We start from the raw sequence: 18,626 nt of genomic DNA on the forward strand, positions 1-18,626 counted from the left end.
TGCCTCAAAACCTGCCCTCGACTTATCTGTGATATCGACTTATAGGCATGTATCTGCAATACTTAAAGAGGCAGCAAGACACACTTAAATGTATACTGGAATTTGACTCCATGAGCTTTTAGTTCAAACAAATACCCTTTAACATAGGGTACAGTCCTAGCCCACTTTCCAGCACTGACATAAGGGCAATGCAGCTCCATGGTAAGGGAACAAAAATTCCCTTACCTTGAGGAGGCCACCGTGACTGCCCCCCAACTGCAGGATGCAGCACATGCCCCACTGTCACAGCTATGCCAGTGCTGGAAAGTTGGTTAGGACTGCTCCCTTAATGTATTTTCACCTTCATGAAATCTGATTCAAAATTTTTAGCTCATTTCCCAGGTATAAAAATGTGACATATAAGTTCAAAATATTTCCAAACTCAACTTTTTAAAAACAAAAATCCTCTTAGAACATAAATATATAAGGGGCAGCACAGTCATATATGCTACTTTGCTGAAAAATGCTCTCACAGTGAAAGATAGCTAAATCAGATTTCCAGTGCTTGGGCAGGGCTTCCATGCTCTGCATAGTTCCTTGCTCATCCCAATGACTGGAAGAGACTGAAAACATTATAGATTTGGTTTTTTTTTTTTAAGAAAGAAAATCAGTGACACTTCATTCCAGTGTCTGGGCAAAGGGATTAGTGAAGGTTCGTTTGGAGAGAAAAAAAAAAAAGGTTATGTATGGATTCCATACTATGGAATATGCAGGACAATACTCCAACAAGATACTAGTGAACCAGATAATCCTTTGGTGGCTGGAGTGATGAATTTGCCTTTCTTCTGTGTGTGCGCATGCTTGTGCCGGGGTATGCGTGAGAATGGCTGAGAGAGCTGGCAGAAACCTTCCAGTGTGCCAGTAAATTTCGATCTCAGCCTTATCAGGACCTCAGCAAGGATGAGACAGAAACAAGGCTAAGGTAGTATTCTAATCTCTAGGCCCACTGAGTCAGCCTGACAATAATATACAGCTTAGAATTAATGAAGACATATGAGAATGTTTGCATTGCAAAGGAGACAGAGATAACAAAAGGTGAAAGGTCAAGTCCATTAGCAGAAAATAACATTTTAATTCGTGCTGCATTTCAGGGGCTTTAGCCTGTTCCCAGTGCAACCACAGTTGACTAACCTGCTGCTAAACAACTACCCCATTCAAGAAGGAAGAGAATAGTGGGTGTAACTCACCACTACTAAAATGCATTGCCTCAGTCTTCCCCTTCTTAAGTCCATAAATGAAACAATAAGCCAGAAGAATAAAAGGGTTTATTTAGAAAAAGTCGCTCTCTGTTCATCAACTCACCTGAAATTTCTTCTTTGCCACAAAATACTGCATTCGACGTATCACCTTAATAGCAGCACGGTGATGTTCTCGCAAACTGTGGGAAAAATGAGAAGGGGCAAGTCAGGTGGAAAAGAGCATCTCTGTCCAGATAATAATGATAATGACCCTCAGTAAGTGCTTTGTGACAAGTGAATGTTTATAGAAGGGGCAACAATTCTTCCTGTGGGCACAACATACTACTATTACTGTGACAAAGGACAAAGCTACTAAAATCCCAAGTTTTATCTCTCCAATTTGTGCTAGGACTTAATGTCTTTCTCAGCATTAAGCAAGGAGGAGTGTATGAAACCTACCCTGTGTCAAATGAATCCCTTAAGTTATCTCTCCCACCCTCTTTCCCTCAAAAGTCACAGTCATTCACGGTGAAAGATACAGGTTTCCAATTTCTGTGCTTGCTGGCACACAAGATTCTAGAAAACAAGCACTTTTGGATTTCATATGAAGGAAAAAAACCCTGTAAAAACTGAGAATGGAGGGGTGTGTGTGTGCAAGTTCAGTCCCAACTTCTAAACAGTTTCCTTCCACTCATTATTTTCTAAAGACATGTACTGCTCCCAATTGACCACAAATGAAACAAAAATGCAATATAGCAGTTACTTATGTAATCACAATGAAGCATATCAGCACCAAAAAGCAAATTCACAAAAAGGTCACAGTGATTTAATTGGAATTTGAGTATGTCAGAAAACTAAGGTTACCATGCCAAATACTTAAGAAGAGTATTTTTAAAAAAATAAATATGATAACAGGCAGATAATAAGAGTACTTTGAGAAAGGCTGTTGCACAATTATTTTTTGTAGAGAAGAACAGAAGAAGAATGCTATGAAGAGCCATTACCACTAAACACAGTGGGATTTCTATGAGAACAAATCGAGGGTATGTGGTTTAAGGACAGCATCAACATCGCTCACCCCCTATCTGCCCAGCCATCAAGTGAAATGTTTAGCACATTATATGAAATCATAATTTTTTAAAAAATGTCTATCATATTCATTTAGACAAAAAGGAATTGTCTTTGTGAAGGGACCCAGTATGAATTTGGCTGGATGTGTGCCAAGCAAGACTTTTCTTGTCATTCAAGGCAATAATTAATAGTTTTGCAAAAGCCAATTTAATGTTGGTGAAAGAGAAGAGTGTAGGTGATTGTGTTCATTTGAAATGCAGTGGATGGGACTGTTGGAAGTGATGGGAAGATATTCTCATATTAAACAGCACTCCAGCCAGCTTTTCATATAAACTTGTAAACACTTTATTGTCCCTAATCTAATCTGTTAGAAACAAATCCTGACAAAACTGGAAAAGATGCAGTATTGTTCCAAAGACAAAGCTACAATGTCAGTTGCAGTCATAAATGCATTTACTTAACACAAGCATTGAGCTGGTAAGTATTTATACGCACACCAGCTTAAATACATGAAAGTTAAATGAATATAATGGATGCATGTGAGAAGATTTCAGTTGCTGCCTAAAACTGTTATCATTTTCCACAGAGAGTTCAAAGCAAAGTTAGGAAGATAAGAGCTATAGATAGCTTATTCAAAAATGTAACAGACTGATATACCTAAATTTCCCTCAGGAAACTGCAACCACTTTGAGCCCCCTGACACAACATGCATGGGAAATACTCACGGTGACCCGAATAATGTGCTTTTCCAGTGCACTTGCACCATGCATGCATGGTGGATAATTTAGCACTATAGCAATAGGCTATAGAAGATAATAGTAATGGAAATGTGACCTCAAGATTTTCCAAATAGACCTGTTCCATAATTTGACATGATTTGAATTGTTCCATAATATAGAGAAAGGATTCATTAAATTAAATACACACCCCCCCCCCAACATTAACAACAATTCTACAGGAATGTGCTTTGGAAAAAAGTTATAATAATCTACTGGTAAATCGTCAATTTCTTATACTTTCCATTTTGATTTTATAAAATGAACTTGTCTCACCTACCATGACAAAGGCAGGAAATTCCGAATATCAAGTCTACCCTTAGCTTAAAGTTTGAATTTCCTGCCTTTGATACATCAGGATTATTGTCTAAATGGTATGTGCTAATCTTGCAGAGCACATTCTCTAAATTTTCACTTCACTTTAGTGTTTTTGGTTTAATTTAGTTTATTTTTCCATATAAAAACATCTGTAAATATGTCACATTTCAAAGCCTTTCAATTTTTGTACAAGTTGTCAGCACTATAATGTCCAAGGGATTCTTTCCTAAGATTCCTAACCCTGTCTTATCAGTCTGAGGAACATGTCACTATAAGTGACATTGGCAGCAGATTTCTGGTGCCATGTCTCACCATACCACACATTGCCCAACTGGAATTGAAACCTTGGCACTGACTATGCCCTGCCTCTAACCTTGACTGTGCCTATTTGCCCTGGCACTGGGCAACCACAAACAGATCCCAGGCCTTAATAGTATGAACAGAGATGAAGAACAAAATTAATGTATATTTACAAAATGCATGCAAACTGATATGCATGATGAGCATCATAATACACTTGCTGGAGTTACAAACATAACTTTTTTCAGTTCTCTGGATTTCACATGCCAAAATAAATGAGAGCATAGGCCAAGGAGTTGATTGTTGACCTTTTGGTTCTTGATTCACATTCAGAAGCAATTCAAGGTGCTGGATTTGATCTTTAAAGCCTGAAACAACTTGGGTACCAAACAGGTACTCTGGAAAATGGTGATTCTTGTATCTACCTCCCCACTTCCTTCTTTATCTGTGGCAAGACTGGCTAGAATACACAACAGAGCATTTTCCATGGTGTTGCCTTAAGACACTCTTAAGAGAGGCCAGCTAAACTCAGCATTTATGGTTTTTAGAAAAACTATTAAAGCATTTTTATTCTTCAGGCGTTTGTCTTAGGTTAATTTTATTAGTTGATACTGTGCATTAGGTTTTCCTCTACTAAATATTTAATATGATTGCATGTGCTTTATTATTTACTTACAATATTTACAAATATTCTGGTGCATATATATTTCAATAATACATGTTGCAATGGATCTGGCATATGTTTTTTGTGCAGGCAGTGAAAAATCTCCCTTGAAACAGTATCTGGTGGAAGAGATCCGGAACACCCACATGAAGCCATTTTACTAATACATTTAAGCCGAATGAAATCTTTCAGCATTTGGTCTCTTGAGAATTTTGGTATAGAATTTGCTGTAGTCCAAGGTTAGTCTAATCTTTTCACACATTCTGTCATTCCAGAAAGGTATTCATGATGGAGCCTCTCATTACTGAGCTGTGTTTTACATGTGATGGGCTGAAGTAGATTAAATTGCAACTTCAGATATTATGTGACAGGAAATGAGTGACTACACTACAGGAGGACTGAAATCAGAGTAAACAGACTATAGAACACTACGGATGCTGCATTACTTTCTTTTTCATATCCTTTGTTAGAACTTGGAAATCAGGTTTCAGATGTTCATGAAAGTAAACTTCTTTCTAGGGACTAGAACTTCTACTTTTTGTTTGTTGTGAGAGACTAACAATACTACCTATGAGACTGTTTTAACATAAAAAGTAGTTGATAGCTGCTGGCAATTAAAATGCTATAATAAGGACAATTCAGGTCCAAAATCAAAGTTTTCAAGTCTTGAAAATATTTTACAAAATATATATACTTCTCTGGTTTATCACAAGGGTTGGCTTAAACTGGCAGTGTGGAAAGGGGGATTTGTGGCCCAATCTTATCCCCCTCCTCTGCCGGCATAACTAGTGTAACTTATTGCAGTTACAAAGCAGTCTCTGTTGAGGTATGCAGTGGGACAACTGGTTACAAGGGGGAGTGGCCTCCCATGCACCAGTGGATCCATTAAGACTCATTGGAGAAAGTAAGCCCGTGCAGGGGGTTGGAGAGAGGTGGGGAGGAGGTTGAAAAGGGGTGGAAAGGCCCAAGAGGAATGACGTGGGAGAAACGAGGTGGAGATGAGGCAGAGGAAGATGAATCAGGCCCCAGAGGGGAGCAGGATCAGCAGCAGCTCATGACAAATCCCGACAAGGCCTGATCTGTCTTCTTGGTTCAACACTGACTTGTGTTGGTTGCTGGGGCTTAACCTGGGGCAAGGGGCTTATCTCCTTATCCCAAGGAGACCTCCAGCAGTCAAAAATCCCCCTGAAGATACAATGGTAGCCTCCGCATCGACATGCAGGGACTTAGATAGGATTGGGCTGTTAGTCTGATATTTCAATACAACACAGGTGGTCCCCTGCTTAAGAACATCCAACTTACAGATTGTTGTTGTTACACTTTCTGTAACATCCAACTTACAGAGAGCCAACTTACACTACTTAATAAAACTGTACTTGTGGTCCTCTCCAACTAATACAAATGCAAAATTGTTGCTTCCTGTTAATGTACTGACTGTGCCCCACCTCACGTGCAGGCTGCCTGCCTCTTTGTCACTTCGCTCTCATAGCATCTGGAAAGCAAGAAACATGCCTGTTTGTTAAAAAATAAAATGGAAGGTAATGGGTGGGGGGGGGGAGGCACAGGGGATGTGAAGCATTGTACTCATAGGGTTCCCTTTTACCTGTGGTTTCCGTGTCCGTGCCATTCCCTCCCCCCAGAACAGGTCCCCTGTGGATACAGGGTAGAACCTGTAAAAACTTTTGAAAGAGAGTTCTAAAGCTGCATTGGGTGTTGGAGTAAGGCAATGATGTCAGCTACCAGCTAACAGGCACTCTCTAAAGGTAATTTTTCTTCATTCAAGATCCACCATGTTGAAGTCCAGCAGAACTGGACAAATTAAATTGGCTATAGAGCCTCAAAACCATCTATGCCTCTCTTTCAATGGTATGTTTGTACAGACCTTTGATTCAGCACTATAACCTCTAGAAAGCTGGTCTGTTCTAGAACCTTGTTCTGCAATGGCTGAGAAACACTATCGGATTTCATCTTGCAAAGAATAGCCTTTCTCCATAAATCAGAACAAATAATAGGAAACAGACAGCACAGTGGCTCATATTTATGTGTTCAAAACAAATGAAGAACAAACTGCATCTATGCTTTCCCTCCAAATTTATGAAACAAAACAAAATGACTATCTTTTTACATACATACATACATACATACATAGAGAGAGAGAGAGAGAGAGAGAGAGAGAGAGAGAGAGAGAGAGAGAGGATTGAAAGTAAACCCAAGGTCAGTGCATCTCTGAAAATGTCTACAACCTACAGCAGTTTTTATTTATTTCCCTTATGACACAAATACAGAATTGTCCTAATGCAGAGTATTTTACAATAGTCTGAGTATAATCTGCTATTCAGGCTGCTCTTTCACCAACTTTTATTTAAGCAGTTTATCTTGTTAAGATTAGGATCTCTTTTATAAAGAAATACCTGGTAAAAGCAGGCCTCTGGTTTTGAATGTCAGCCCATACTTCAGTGAAGGGAGGAGGGGAAAAGGCTCTTAATAGCAGCATGCTCTCAACATAAGCTTTATCAGGCAACAGGAGAACTAATGCCAACACATTAGAGATAATTTCTCTAGCACTATGGATGACCCAAAGACAGCTTGTTTATTGTCTTTAAGTCTCCCATCCTATTTCACTGAGTTTTTATCTTGGCTTTTCAATGCTGGCCCCTTCATCACAATAGATTTAAAGACAGAGAGAATCAAACACAGATTTTGACAAACTCTGGGCCAAACGAGCATGTGGCACAATACAACAGGTCTTTGGGGGGCCACCTCAAAGGAACGAGAGGCTTCCTGGGAGGCATGATTGGGAGGAAGGAAACAGCAGACAGAAAAAGGCTTAAGTACCCACTTCCTGCCTTTTGCTTCTGTGTTCCAATCATGTCCCTCTCTTTGGAACACCTTTCCTCTTGTTAGGCTATAGGTTGTATGTGGCATGAAATTTGGCTCTTACTAAAAAAAATTATGAAAGAAAACTTGAGATAGTACTTTATCTTGGGTAAACATCAATTCCAGAGCCCCTGACAAGGGCACAATTTTCTTGCCTTGCTCTGGTACTAGAAGACAACCTCAATCTCTCCAATGGGGAAGCAGCAGCCATTGCTGCTGCTGTGCATGTGCTAGGGGGAGGGGCAATGACTGCTAAGTACTTCTGCTGGGGGAAACTGCCCTCTGATTTTTTCAGCAAAGGCCAGAAATGCAGGGTGGCAATACTCAACACAGTAAGTGCTGTGGGAGAGCCTGACCCTGTAATTCTTGTAGGGTAGTAAACAGGCTAAGAAAAGTTTCAAGGGCAAGTGGGGTGAAGCTCAATAACTGTTCTGGGTCTGCCACATTATCTCCATGAGTTCTCCCTCCCATTGTTGAGCAAAGACTGAATGTTATCACAAGACTGGCCTGCATGATTCCCTAACTCCCAGAAAGAACAGCACTCCTTTGCAAAAATGAACCTGTGGTTCACATTCCAGCCAGGTAGGTGTTGGAAGCTTTCCAAAAATGTGTGCAAAACAAAAGGAAAGAGACAAACAATTTTAATTCACATTTGTGTGAAGGAGCACCATAACAAATTCCATTCAGAGTTCTCAAGATGGTCCATGAGTTTGAATTCAAGCTTTTCTCCTACAAGTATTTTTTAGATAATTAATCTTGATTACATATACAGTATAGCTCTGTTCTCTTTCAGAATCTGAAGTAATGAATACTAACATGAGACTAAAAAATGTGGCCCTGGCATATAAATAGCTATGCCTTGCCAGTTTGCAGCGCAGGTTGGACATAATCTTTCGTTTCCCCAAGAGTGCTATAGTGTTTCTGGGCAAAGAGAGAGCAAACTGTACTAACTGTGAGGAAGAAACAGTTGCAAATGATTTTAGCACATAGTTTTCCCCCCTTTTTGAACTATTTTACTTGCATTTCTTTTTACTGCTTTTCTTTAGTTCTCTGCTACACTGGATTGGTTGTAGGTGAGCAGGTACCAATGAGAAATATTCCTCATGTCACAAAGCTGAATTACTTTATAACCAGGTTTCATACAGGATACCTTTTTTAAAAAAAAGCCAACCCTCTTCTGTAATGCAGACATTCATTTTGCAGCAAGGAGAAATGCAAAAGAATTTGGTTGTTTCTTTGCTGATGCTTCTGTTCTTGCCCCATGTGTTTTGGGGTGTTATTATTTCTAATGGTTTAATTTTTCTTTATGTTCCACATAATGCTGCACAGAATAACTACCTCTAGAGCATAAAAACTACATTTTAAAAATAATGGACATATATTTTTGGAGCACTTAAAGTAAACATAAACTAAAAAGTAGATGAATTATATCAGAACCTGCTGCAAGCATGCCAAGTTATCTTTCATCCTGAGACAGAAGCAGATAGTATCACCATATTAACCTACGAGTATGTCAGCAATTTTCAACCTTTTTCATCTCATGGCACACTGACAAGGCGCTAAAATTGTCAAGGTGCACCATCAGTTTTTTTGAACATTGACAAGTTGCACCATGCTGGTGCTAGGGGGCTCAAAGCCCCCAATAGCCCTACTAATAAATGACCTTCCCCAAAGACCCGCAGCACACCTGTGGACCATCCGTGGCACACCAGTGTGCCGTGGCACACCAGTGTGCCATGGCACAGTGGTTGAAAATTGCTGATCTATGTGCCAGTGGCAGCCCGTATCCATGTGCTGCCTGAAATTTGCCCCCCCCCCCCGCGCAAATTTGCCACCATTGCAGTGCTTTATGGATGAAAAGGAGGGCAGGTGGGCAGGCCAGCAAGCAAGTACTTGGAGAGGTAGACAGCGCTCATAGGCACCCCCACCCCACTTCCTTTTACCAAAGCTTCATGTGCAGCCTCTTCTCTGCAAGGTTTCTGTTTGAAAAGAACATGAGAAGCATGTGGTGGGACGCAGCATGGAGGAGCGACGCTCCGCATTTTGCTCCAATAAACAGATGGGCAAGTGGATGTCAACTGTAGCTAGGAAGGATGAAGAGAGAGCCACTCTTTTCCTTTTCCCTACCAGAGTTTTGTGCACAGCCTATCTCCCTCTTCTATGGTGCTTCTGTTTGAAGTGAACAGGTGAAGCATGTGAGCTCCTGTTCATTACAAACAGAAGTGGTGTGGAGGAGCCTGCTTCGCTCTGGTAGGGAAGGAAATGGGGTGTTTCAGATTGCTCCTCCCTGCCTACCTGGTACTTTGTAAGCTCCAGGGGGGCAGAGAAATGATTTGCATCTCTGGCCGAAGTGCTGGAGGGAGAAGGATGCTGTCATTGCTGCGCTCCTCTTCCGTCTTGCTTTCAGCAAGCTGGAAAAGGATTACAGTCCCCAGTGGAGTGGCAGGCTAGAAAGGGTGGAGGATGGACAGACTAGGGGCTTGTTTGTTTGCATACCTTCCAGGGGTGCCTCTCCATGTGACTGTTTCAGGTTGCTTCGTGGCAAGGTTTGCCCCACTGTGTGCTCAGAATATTCCAGTTATTTTGCACACTCTAAAATATATATTTGAGAATCATCCTGTCATCTGAGATTCTCAAGGTGTGTATAAAACTACTTTTGCAGCTGGTTATAGAGTGACAGAACATGAATAGTGTAACGATAAGATGCCACTACCTAGCGCAAGCTGTATTCTTCCTAATTTTTAATTAGAAAATGCCTTACTGTGTCATTCCCTATTATTTTTGACTAGGTATAATTCTCTTCTGGGTGTAAAAAGCAGCAGACTAAAACTGAAAATGCATCATGGTGAAAATAATAACTGTACTGGAGTCCAATGGCAGGTGTAATATCCCAGGTGGGACCTCGTAGGCCACATGTCAGGAGCTTGGGAGGTGACACTTCACTTGAAGCAGTGCCTAGGGGCTCCTCTGAAAATCTAGAGTTGTGTTTTGACTAGAGCCCAGAAGAAAATACCTAGCTCTCACAAGTAACAGATGATAATAAAAACACAAGGGAAAAAAATCCAGTAGTACAAGCACACTTCTGTACTTCTTATGTACAGCTATAAGAAAATTAAAGAGAGACAGAATAAAGCTCCATTGGACTCAACTAAGGCTGCAAGCTTACATGACAGGAAGTCCCATTGAATATAATGCAATTTACTCCCAAGTAAACATCTATACAATTGTGATGTAAGTCTGATGTTGAAAAGCTGTCATTGAAAAACAAACAAACCAGAGTTCACTAGCTCATGCTTCTGTGTCTGACTGCCAGGTTCTTCTATTTTCCTTTCTTAAAAAAAATGTGGTTGGGAAGACTGCCCCACCCTGCAACCCTGAGAATGGAAATTTATAGTAAGTTCAAATGTTCCTTTCTCCAAGGCTTCCAGGGTGGGGCAGTTTGCTTCTGGCATGCAGAAAAGGAGTTCATCCCGATTATATTCTCATCCCCTAGGACAACCTTTGCATGACATGTCAACCAAAGGCTGCAACAAAGGAGACAAATTAATTGATGCAATGATGACTAGTGAATGTAGAATTGCCAGGCTGCTCCCCTGCATAATGACTCCAAAGGCAAGCCCTATGAACTGGAGAAGTAGCAAATCTTTCAAGGAATGAGTTGCAATCCCTTCTGGTTGGGAATAACCATGGGTTTGATAAGATTAAGACAATCTCCTCAGACCTCTGAAACACAACTAAATTTGGGAATCAAAAGGGCACATGTGGAGAATGCATGGAGAAAAGACTCTCTCTACCCCCACTGAGTACCAGAATGCCAGAAAAGGCTTAGATTTAGCATTCTGAAACACTTTTGCTAAACCCTTGTTCCATTTTAAAAGCTGGACTGACTGAGGGCCCAATCTATCCAACTTTCCAGCACTGGTGCAGCTGCAATGCAGCCCTAAGGTGAGGGAACAAGTGTTCCCATAACTTAAGGAGGCCTCTGTGACTGCCTCTCCAGCACAGGATGCAGTGCATGCCCCACTGGCATGGCTGCACTGGAACTGGAAAATTGGATAGGATTGGGCCGTGAGCCAGTTCAGATGCTTGATTCACATATTACTCTTTACACTTAAGCCCCAACTACTTTCTTCTCTTCACTGCTTATCTTCACTGGTGCAAGGGCATGGAAGTGAGGGAAGATGCCTGGAACAAACAGCAGCCCTCACCAGTCTCAATACCAACTGCTTTCCTATTCTGTGCCAGGGAAGAAGATGAGTGTGGGAAGACAAGCCAGGAGGGGAATAGGCTGCCTCCTCTTTTGTAAAAGTACAAAACAGGCAGCCTGATTTGAGTAGAAGGAGAGCAGGCATGCATGAGAAAGGCTCTCCCCCTGGAAAAGAAACAACCCGTGGAAGTAAAATTCAAATGGTATTGCAACCGCTTGGATACAAACTATGACAGAACCCGACTGCCTGATAACCAAACAGGGCTAGTGAAGGAGTTGAGGGGAAGCCCCTCCTTGGTCCTGACTTCATTCCAAATAATGTACCATTTGAAGCAGATGTGGGGAGAGGATGAATGTCAGGTGGACTGGCAAATAGTGGCCAATAGAATGTGGGCTTTCTATTATCTACTGTTCGGGAATGTACCTAGGACAACTATGCCACATTAAGAGGGGGAATCCATGCCTTGCTGTACAAAATACTGTCAAAACTGAACATAAAGTGATACACTTTCAAGCTGACCTTACACCTGTTAACTAACGGCCCAATCCCATACAGCCTGTGGGCTGGCAGAACACATATTCTGCTGATGCAGGATGTCCAAAAGCACTTTGCAACAGTGCTTCTAGCCAGCATGCCAGTAGAAAGACCAGACCTTCCTTCAGGCAGTGGTGGTTGCAAAGATACCCACCAGACTAGTAAGGTCTGATGCAGGAGTGGGTGAAAGGTGCAGAATGGGGTTGGGGATGGGTGGATCAGGTCGGGAGGGTGGCGGGAGGGTGGTGTACACAGTATCCTATTCCCTTTCTCACATCCAATCTGCCTGCATCAATCAACTCAGACTTGCATCAGCAATATAGCTTGCATATGTTAGAGTTGACCCATAGTGGCTGCAGGGACTTACCCAGAGGCAAGGAGATTTCCAGCAGCCATAATTCCCCCGCAGGATGCAGCTTAGCTTGCACCCATGCTGCTGTGTCACCACATGGGAATTCAGTTAGGATGGGCTGTAGGTAAAGTGAAACAAATTCTGAACATTCTCAGCTGTATACTTTATATATCTGTCAACATGCATTGGTGAGAAAGCATAGTTGATTTCATTTCTACGTTCCAGGGACATGTGGTTCAGGGGCGGCAGGTGAGGCAGAACCGCCCCACTGAAGTCCGTGGAAAAACACTGCCCCACCCGCATACACCTGTGGAGGCTCTTCTTACACCAGAGAAAGCAGGTGTAAGGAGAATCTCCTCGGGAGTAAGCTGGTGGGGCAGCTGGGGTGTTTTTCCACAGGGCAATTCTGCCTCACCTGCCACCCCCACACTGCATGCCCCTGCTACATTCTATCCCACATTAAAAACATTCCCACATGGCAGAAATACCATGAGAAAGCTTCAAAGACACACTTGAGCTCATGTATGTGACTACCCTATGGCATCAATAATAGCACTCTGGTCTGTAAAGTCTCCCTTGTGGTGGGGGAGAAGAAGCATGTGAAAAAAAGAGAGACCATTACTCTTTGGGCTTAGAACTCCCTTCCCCACTCCAAGGCTACACCTTTCAGCAACTGAAAGAACTTAAAGCCCTGACTAAATGTCACGTCTGGTTGTGGTTTCATGTGAATTTAGTGGCACAATGAAACCCATAGCAGGCAGTAACCACTAAATATATTATAAAACACTGGCAAAGGATTAACCTTTTATTATAACTGTTGTTGACCTCTTGAGAATGATTATTTTTTAGTCAATATAAATCTTGTCCTAACTTCACAACTCATAATTATTTAGGCTTATTATTAACGATTAAAATCAGCAAGGGTTAATGATGCCAAATCACTTGAAAATTATGCCCCAGCTGAATTTGTTTGTTACATTTACCTTCTAGTGTTAAGTATCTTAAAGATATTTACTGATTACAATCCATTAAATCATGAAATATATTGAGCTGGCAAAAATAAAAAAGGCAACCCTCTCTCCCAAACAATAACCCTGCGAAAACCTACATATAAACTTTACTTTGCTACTAGGATCTGAATTTAGCAAGAAAGTAAGGGGTTAAAAAGTTATTCAGAAGACTGTGAAGAACCAAATTTTAAAGCAAGAAAGATTATGAGAGAATCTGCTCCAGGCTGTCGGACCTAATTAACTTAATGGAATTGGTAAATTGGCTTCTTTCCAGCACATGTAGAAAGGAAAGTGTTTTCAGCTGAGAAGTGAAGGGGGCTTCAGTTTCAACTTGGCTGTTCAGGAAGATTATTAGCTATAAATAATAGCTGCAGTAAAATGACTTGGGCCAACTTCATACATGAAGGTTCATCATAGGGATGAGCACTCCCCCATTCTATTCCATAACTGTTCTGAGATTTTGATAAGCCTTTATTTGTGTTCTGCTTGATTCCAGTAGGAAATCTGGATTTCAGAATCTCGTTAGAGGAACTTTTTTGATGCATGCACCATAACATTAAAGGGGGGGGGGAGGGAATGAGATCTTTATTAGAGTACATTGTAGGAGTGGGGAAGTCAAGAAAATCTCTGGTAGATTAGAAACAAGAACCTTCGCTGAAGACCTTTCGGGAAAGAAAGTCTGCAATGAGTGGCTGGTGTCCTTCTGCCACAGTTATTAAGGTCTGCAGGCTCTTTCCCTCAGTGCAATCTAATCATGTTTGTAAGCCTGACTGCATGGGGGAGAGAAAAAGGTAGTCTGGAAAAGCCTTGCAAAACGGAAGTGCTTTGCGCCCGCTTTTAGTGAAAGTTCCAAGCCTCAGGGAGCATGGTGCAGGGCTGCGCAGGGCTCCCCACACCTCCTGCAGCCTGCTGCAGCCCTGCCTTCTTGAAGTAAGTGCAAAGCACCCCCCCTCGCCCCCCTTAGCAACGCGATCCTGGGGATCGCATCGCTGCCCTAGCCCCTCCCCTGCAAGAACTTACTGAGGGAGTAAAGCTCCCTCAAAGTTTGAGAAACACTTAGGTGATATTTTAGTCCTTTGACAATGCCCTACAAAGTTAAGGGCGAAACATTAGGTAGAGCTAAACTTGATGAACGTGGTCTAAAAGCCTGTAGGATGAATTTTCCATTCTGTGGGTTTATGATCACTTGGTGATAGTGACTAAATGCCGAGACATGTATTAACATGGGTTCTGTCTCTCTTTCCTGCTTTCAACTCCCTTCTTGGCAATTACCACCTCAGTAAAAACCAAGAGCAAAATCTCCGTTTAAAACACATTGTCATTTGGAAAAAAACTTACACGTATGAAATGGAAAAAAATCTTACATATATGAAAATGTAGAATTTCTACGTCAATATTCAAAAGACACACATGGAGAAGGAGAACTCAACCGCCCCACACCTGCTGCTCTCATCCCTGGAGTTTGTTTCTCCAGGCACTTGTCTCCTCAGCACAGAGTTTGAGGAGAGGGGGTGCAAGGAGGGGTGCAACAGATAGTGGAACATTCTGCAATCCTCACCTGCATACCCCCATGTCCACCATTCCTTTATTTTCACATGACCAGAGCTGATCTACGTTTAACTGTACGGATCTGACCCATTTTGTCTCATTTAACTCCGTGGCTGTAGTTCACATCTACAGGCAACTTTTTCTTTTGCTATAAAGACAGAAGACTGAGAAAGGAGAAGAGGATACTTGCTCATCATTTTTCCTACTAGCAAGGAGTGGGTTCCATGCACCATTTGACTAAGGAAATGGTGGCTGTAGCAGAGTGGTACATGGGCCCAACAAGATGAATGCTCAGTACTTGCATTATCTGCAGGTATTTGCTTTGGCAAGGAAAGGGACAGAATAACTTAGTTAAATTTCTCCCAGCTACAGTTATAACTTTCCAGCTGTTTACAATCTGGCTGTTTTCATTTTTCTTTTTTTTTTTTTAATTTAATTTTTATTTTTTTGCATTTCCATAAAGACAAACAAACACAGACACAAAACACATACATACAAACATTGAGGTTGCAGGATACCATATGCCAATTAATTAATAATTCGTTCTACCAATAATTTCTTATATCTCTTAATATAATAAAAAAATTATAAAAAGGAAGAAAAAATAAAAATACATATTCATCTCTAAAAACCCTGTTTCATATTCTCTATACTTCATCATTTCCATCATCATCAGTTATCTCTCCCCTTCTTTTCCCATCATTCTTTATGTTCCTTCTCTCAATAAAATCTTAAACTCTTTTTAATACAGCTTGTTCTAATACAAATTACTACTAAATACTTACTCTAATTCATCAAAATTAATTCAACAAAATTCATCTAAATCTAATTCATAAAAATTAACCTATAAAATACTAGCATATATTTTCTCTTCTCCCAAATCAAATATTAGACAGCTGCTGAATCATATCATTATCTTGAATATTAAACAAACAAAAAATTATAAAAAGAATATATCATTTATTTTCTCGAATCAAATATTACACAACTACCAAATCATGTCATTATCTTGAGTAGCAATTCAAATCTTGCATATCACTCTAATCTTTTTTCTCTTTTCTTTTTCTTTCTTTTCCTAGTAAACTTCATATCAACATCTCTCAACAACTGCTTCTTGAAAATCCATCCTCTTCTTACTCCTCCCAACAACTCCAGTTCCTGATACATTCTCTCCAACTTTCGATCAATTTCTTGATCAGTGCCTTCAAGATCTATTTTTCATGGTATCTCTTCTCCAATCCAATCCGATAATTTTTGAATTCTTATCTTCCAATTTACCCCATCAGTTAGTAGCTCAAATTGTTGATCATTAGTTTTTTCCGATGTTACTTCCAGTTCACACAACTTAGATACTTGTTGGTTTAAAGTTTCCACACTAATTTGTATTTGTAGAATTTGAATCATCTGATTTCTGCTCATCACAAGCAAATTCTCCAGCTGTTTGTGGATCAGGATCTGTCATTCCTCTTCTGGGAGTTCCATCATTTCTCCTTGCAATTTTCTTTTAGTCCACTAGATGTCAACTCTCTTTTACTATAAAGTTCCTCTTATGTTTTTTTCCCCCCTATGGAATTTGAAGAATTTTTTTTGTCTCCATTAATAGACACAACAGAGACTATTCACCAGTTCATATTTCACGAAATCCTGCCGCGATGAAGGATCCAAAATAGTTCAAAATCCAAAGTCTAATAAAAGGAAATTATATCCAGTGCAGGGTTACACATTTATAAATATATATCAATGAAATCATGCTCCATATAATACCAAGTGCTCAGTGATCTTCTTGAAAATGTGCTCAGTGCTCAGTGATCTTCTCCGCAGTAAAGTGGAGGAGTCCTCCCCCTCTTTCTTATTTATCTTCCAAAACCTTGAGTTACATCAGTCCTTTATAGCCGGAATTTGCATAACATATACAGCACTTACTTAGTTCTTCCAAATCTCTTCTTTCGATCAGATGGTATCTCCACAGGGGTTCAGCAGCAGGAAAACCGTGTTGCCTCCCTTGCTGCCTTACCAGCAAAGTCCTGAAAAGAAAGCTCTCCGGCCGAGCTCTAAACTTTCCAGATACTTTAAAGCCGCCAGGATAACAGTGCCTCTCCTAGCACTCCTTACCAGGTCTCTAGACCTGCAGTTTCATGTAAAAACAGGTAATCTTCAAGAGCTGGTCCTGAAGACCGTCCTGTTTCATTCACTACTTAGCCCCTCCCCCCTTTTCATTTTTCAACTTATTAACATTAACAAGTTGAGGCAAACTTTATTTGTATAAGCAGCTATTCACACAAAATTTAATACTTTCACCAAAAATATTTGCAAGTCTATTTCCAAGAAAACTTTTTTTTAAAACCCCTATAATAGTGCACTACCAAAAATATGTTATAACTGATAGAGCAATCATTTTGTGGCATTAAATCCTGTAATCTTGAATCAGGAGTCTAATGTATATTACTGAAATTGCTGAGAGTCAATAATTTCCCATGCCAAAACTTAACATCTCAGGGAAAAGTAAAGACTAGATGGTTTGATAAGAGCACAATTTTCAGATGAGGGCACCTTCAAACAGGCAATTTCCCAAATGAAATCTGATGTGGTACAGTTGGCACAGAAACACTGTACCAGTTCACTGACCCTGAATGAATGCAATGTACACATTTAACCAAGTGCAGTTACAAGCAGTTGGTGGCAAAGCCTTAGATGTTCAATATAAGGCTGCTGATGAGGAATTACGTTTTTGAATCCTCTTCCATGCAAAAAACCATCCTGCATATAGAAAGCAAGAAAGGTAGTGCTAAACCTTTCCTTCAGCATGCTAATAACAGTGAAGTTAATTTGCATGGAGAAGCTTTCTAAAATATGACTGCCCCACAAACACTCAGAAGCCAAACAGTTCAGAATTCTGCTATTCTTACCAATTTGGCTTACTCTGTGTAATGTGTAGATCAGGGTCTTGCATTAGAATGAGTAATGAACTCCATAAGTCTACATTATTACATCAGTATTTTATGTAACAAGCAAGTAAAGCATGAAGACAGTGCACATGCATCTATAAATGTGCATCTGGGAATTCTGTTTGGATCAGAATTTTGAGATGACGTGTGTACACAGGTGTTCAGATTCCATACTTTGTGTACACATATATATCTGCCATAACTTCCTAACTTTAGAAAACACTTGGAACATAAAGGTTCCTCTTGGTTAAAGGTCACGAAAGCAAAATGCATTTGCATGGGGTTTTAGCACTCAGAGGAAGGGTTAGTAGCTGATACAGTAGCATCAAGAGTATCCAGGCCTTTGTTTTGCCACAAACACTATAACAGAAGCATGTGTGCATGTACCATCCTGAAAATTAGACTGATAGTACTGCCTCATGCTTTGTCTCAGTATAAGATATAGTTACTTTGATTTCTTATTGACCAGAGACAAAACACAGATAATTCATTTAGAGCCATACTCTGGCAATTCCTTGAGTCAAATTCTCCCCCACAATCTATGCACGTCTGCCTTTTTCATTGCTGTTACTGATGAATGATTTGTGAATTCTGCCAAAAAGTAAACACCAGGTTCTCTGCTTATGAATGAAAGCTTTATCCTGTTCCAAGGATTTCTGCATACAACAGGCTGACTCCAGTAACCAGCTACATCAAATGTGAAAAAGTATGCATTTTTAGACTAACACAACTCTTTCAAGACACACCTGGAGCAGCAAGGATGCCAAATATAGTCCATTGTGCAAGTTTAATGTTCACTAAATAGG

General features: G+C 40.5%; 1 protein-coding gene across 2 annotated transcripts in view; it reads right to left on the reverse strand.

Annotated features, from left to right (window-relative positions):
- Positions 1 to 18,626, reverse strand: part of KCNQ1 (potassium voltage-gated channel subfamily Q member 1) — a 386,395-nt gene that overhangs the window by 120,814 nt on the left and 246,955 nt on the right. For both annotated transcript variants that reach the window (XM_066609964.1, XM_066609959.1), the window contains one exon: positions 1,342 to 1,417. In XM_066609964.1, coding sequence (XP_066466061.1) covers positions 1,342 to 1,417 — 76 coding nt within the window. The remainder of the gene's footprint in view (positions 1 to 1,341; positions 1,418 to 18,626) is intronic.

This window comes from Tiliqua scincoides, chromosome 1 (assembly GCF_035046505.1).
Source record: "Tiliqua scincoides isolate rTilSci1 chromosome 1, rTilSci1.hap2, whole genome shotgun sequence".
Classification (NCBI taxonomy): Eukaryota; Metazoa; Chordata; class Lepidosauria; order Squamata; family Scincidae; genus Tiliqua; species Tiliqua scincoides.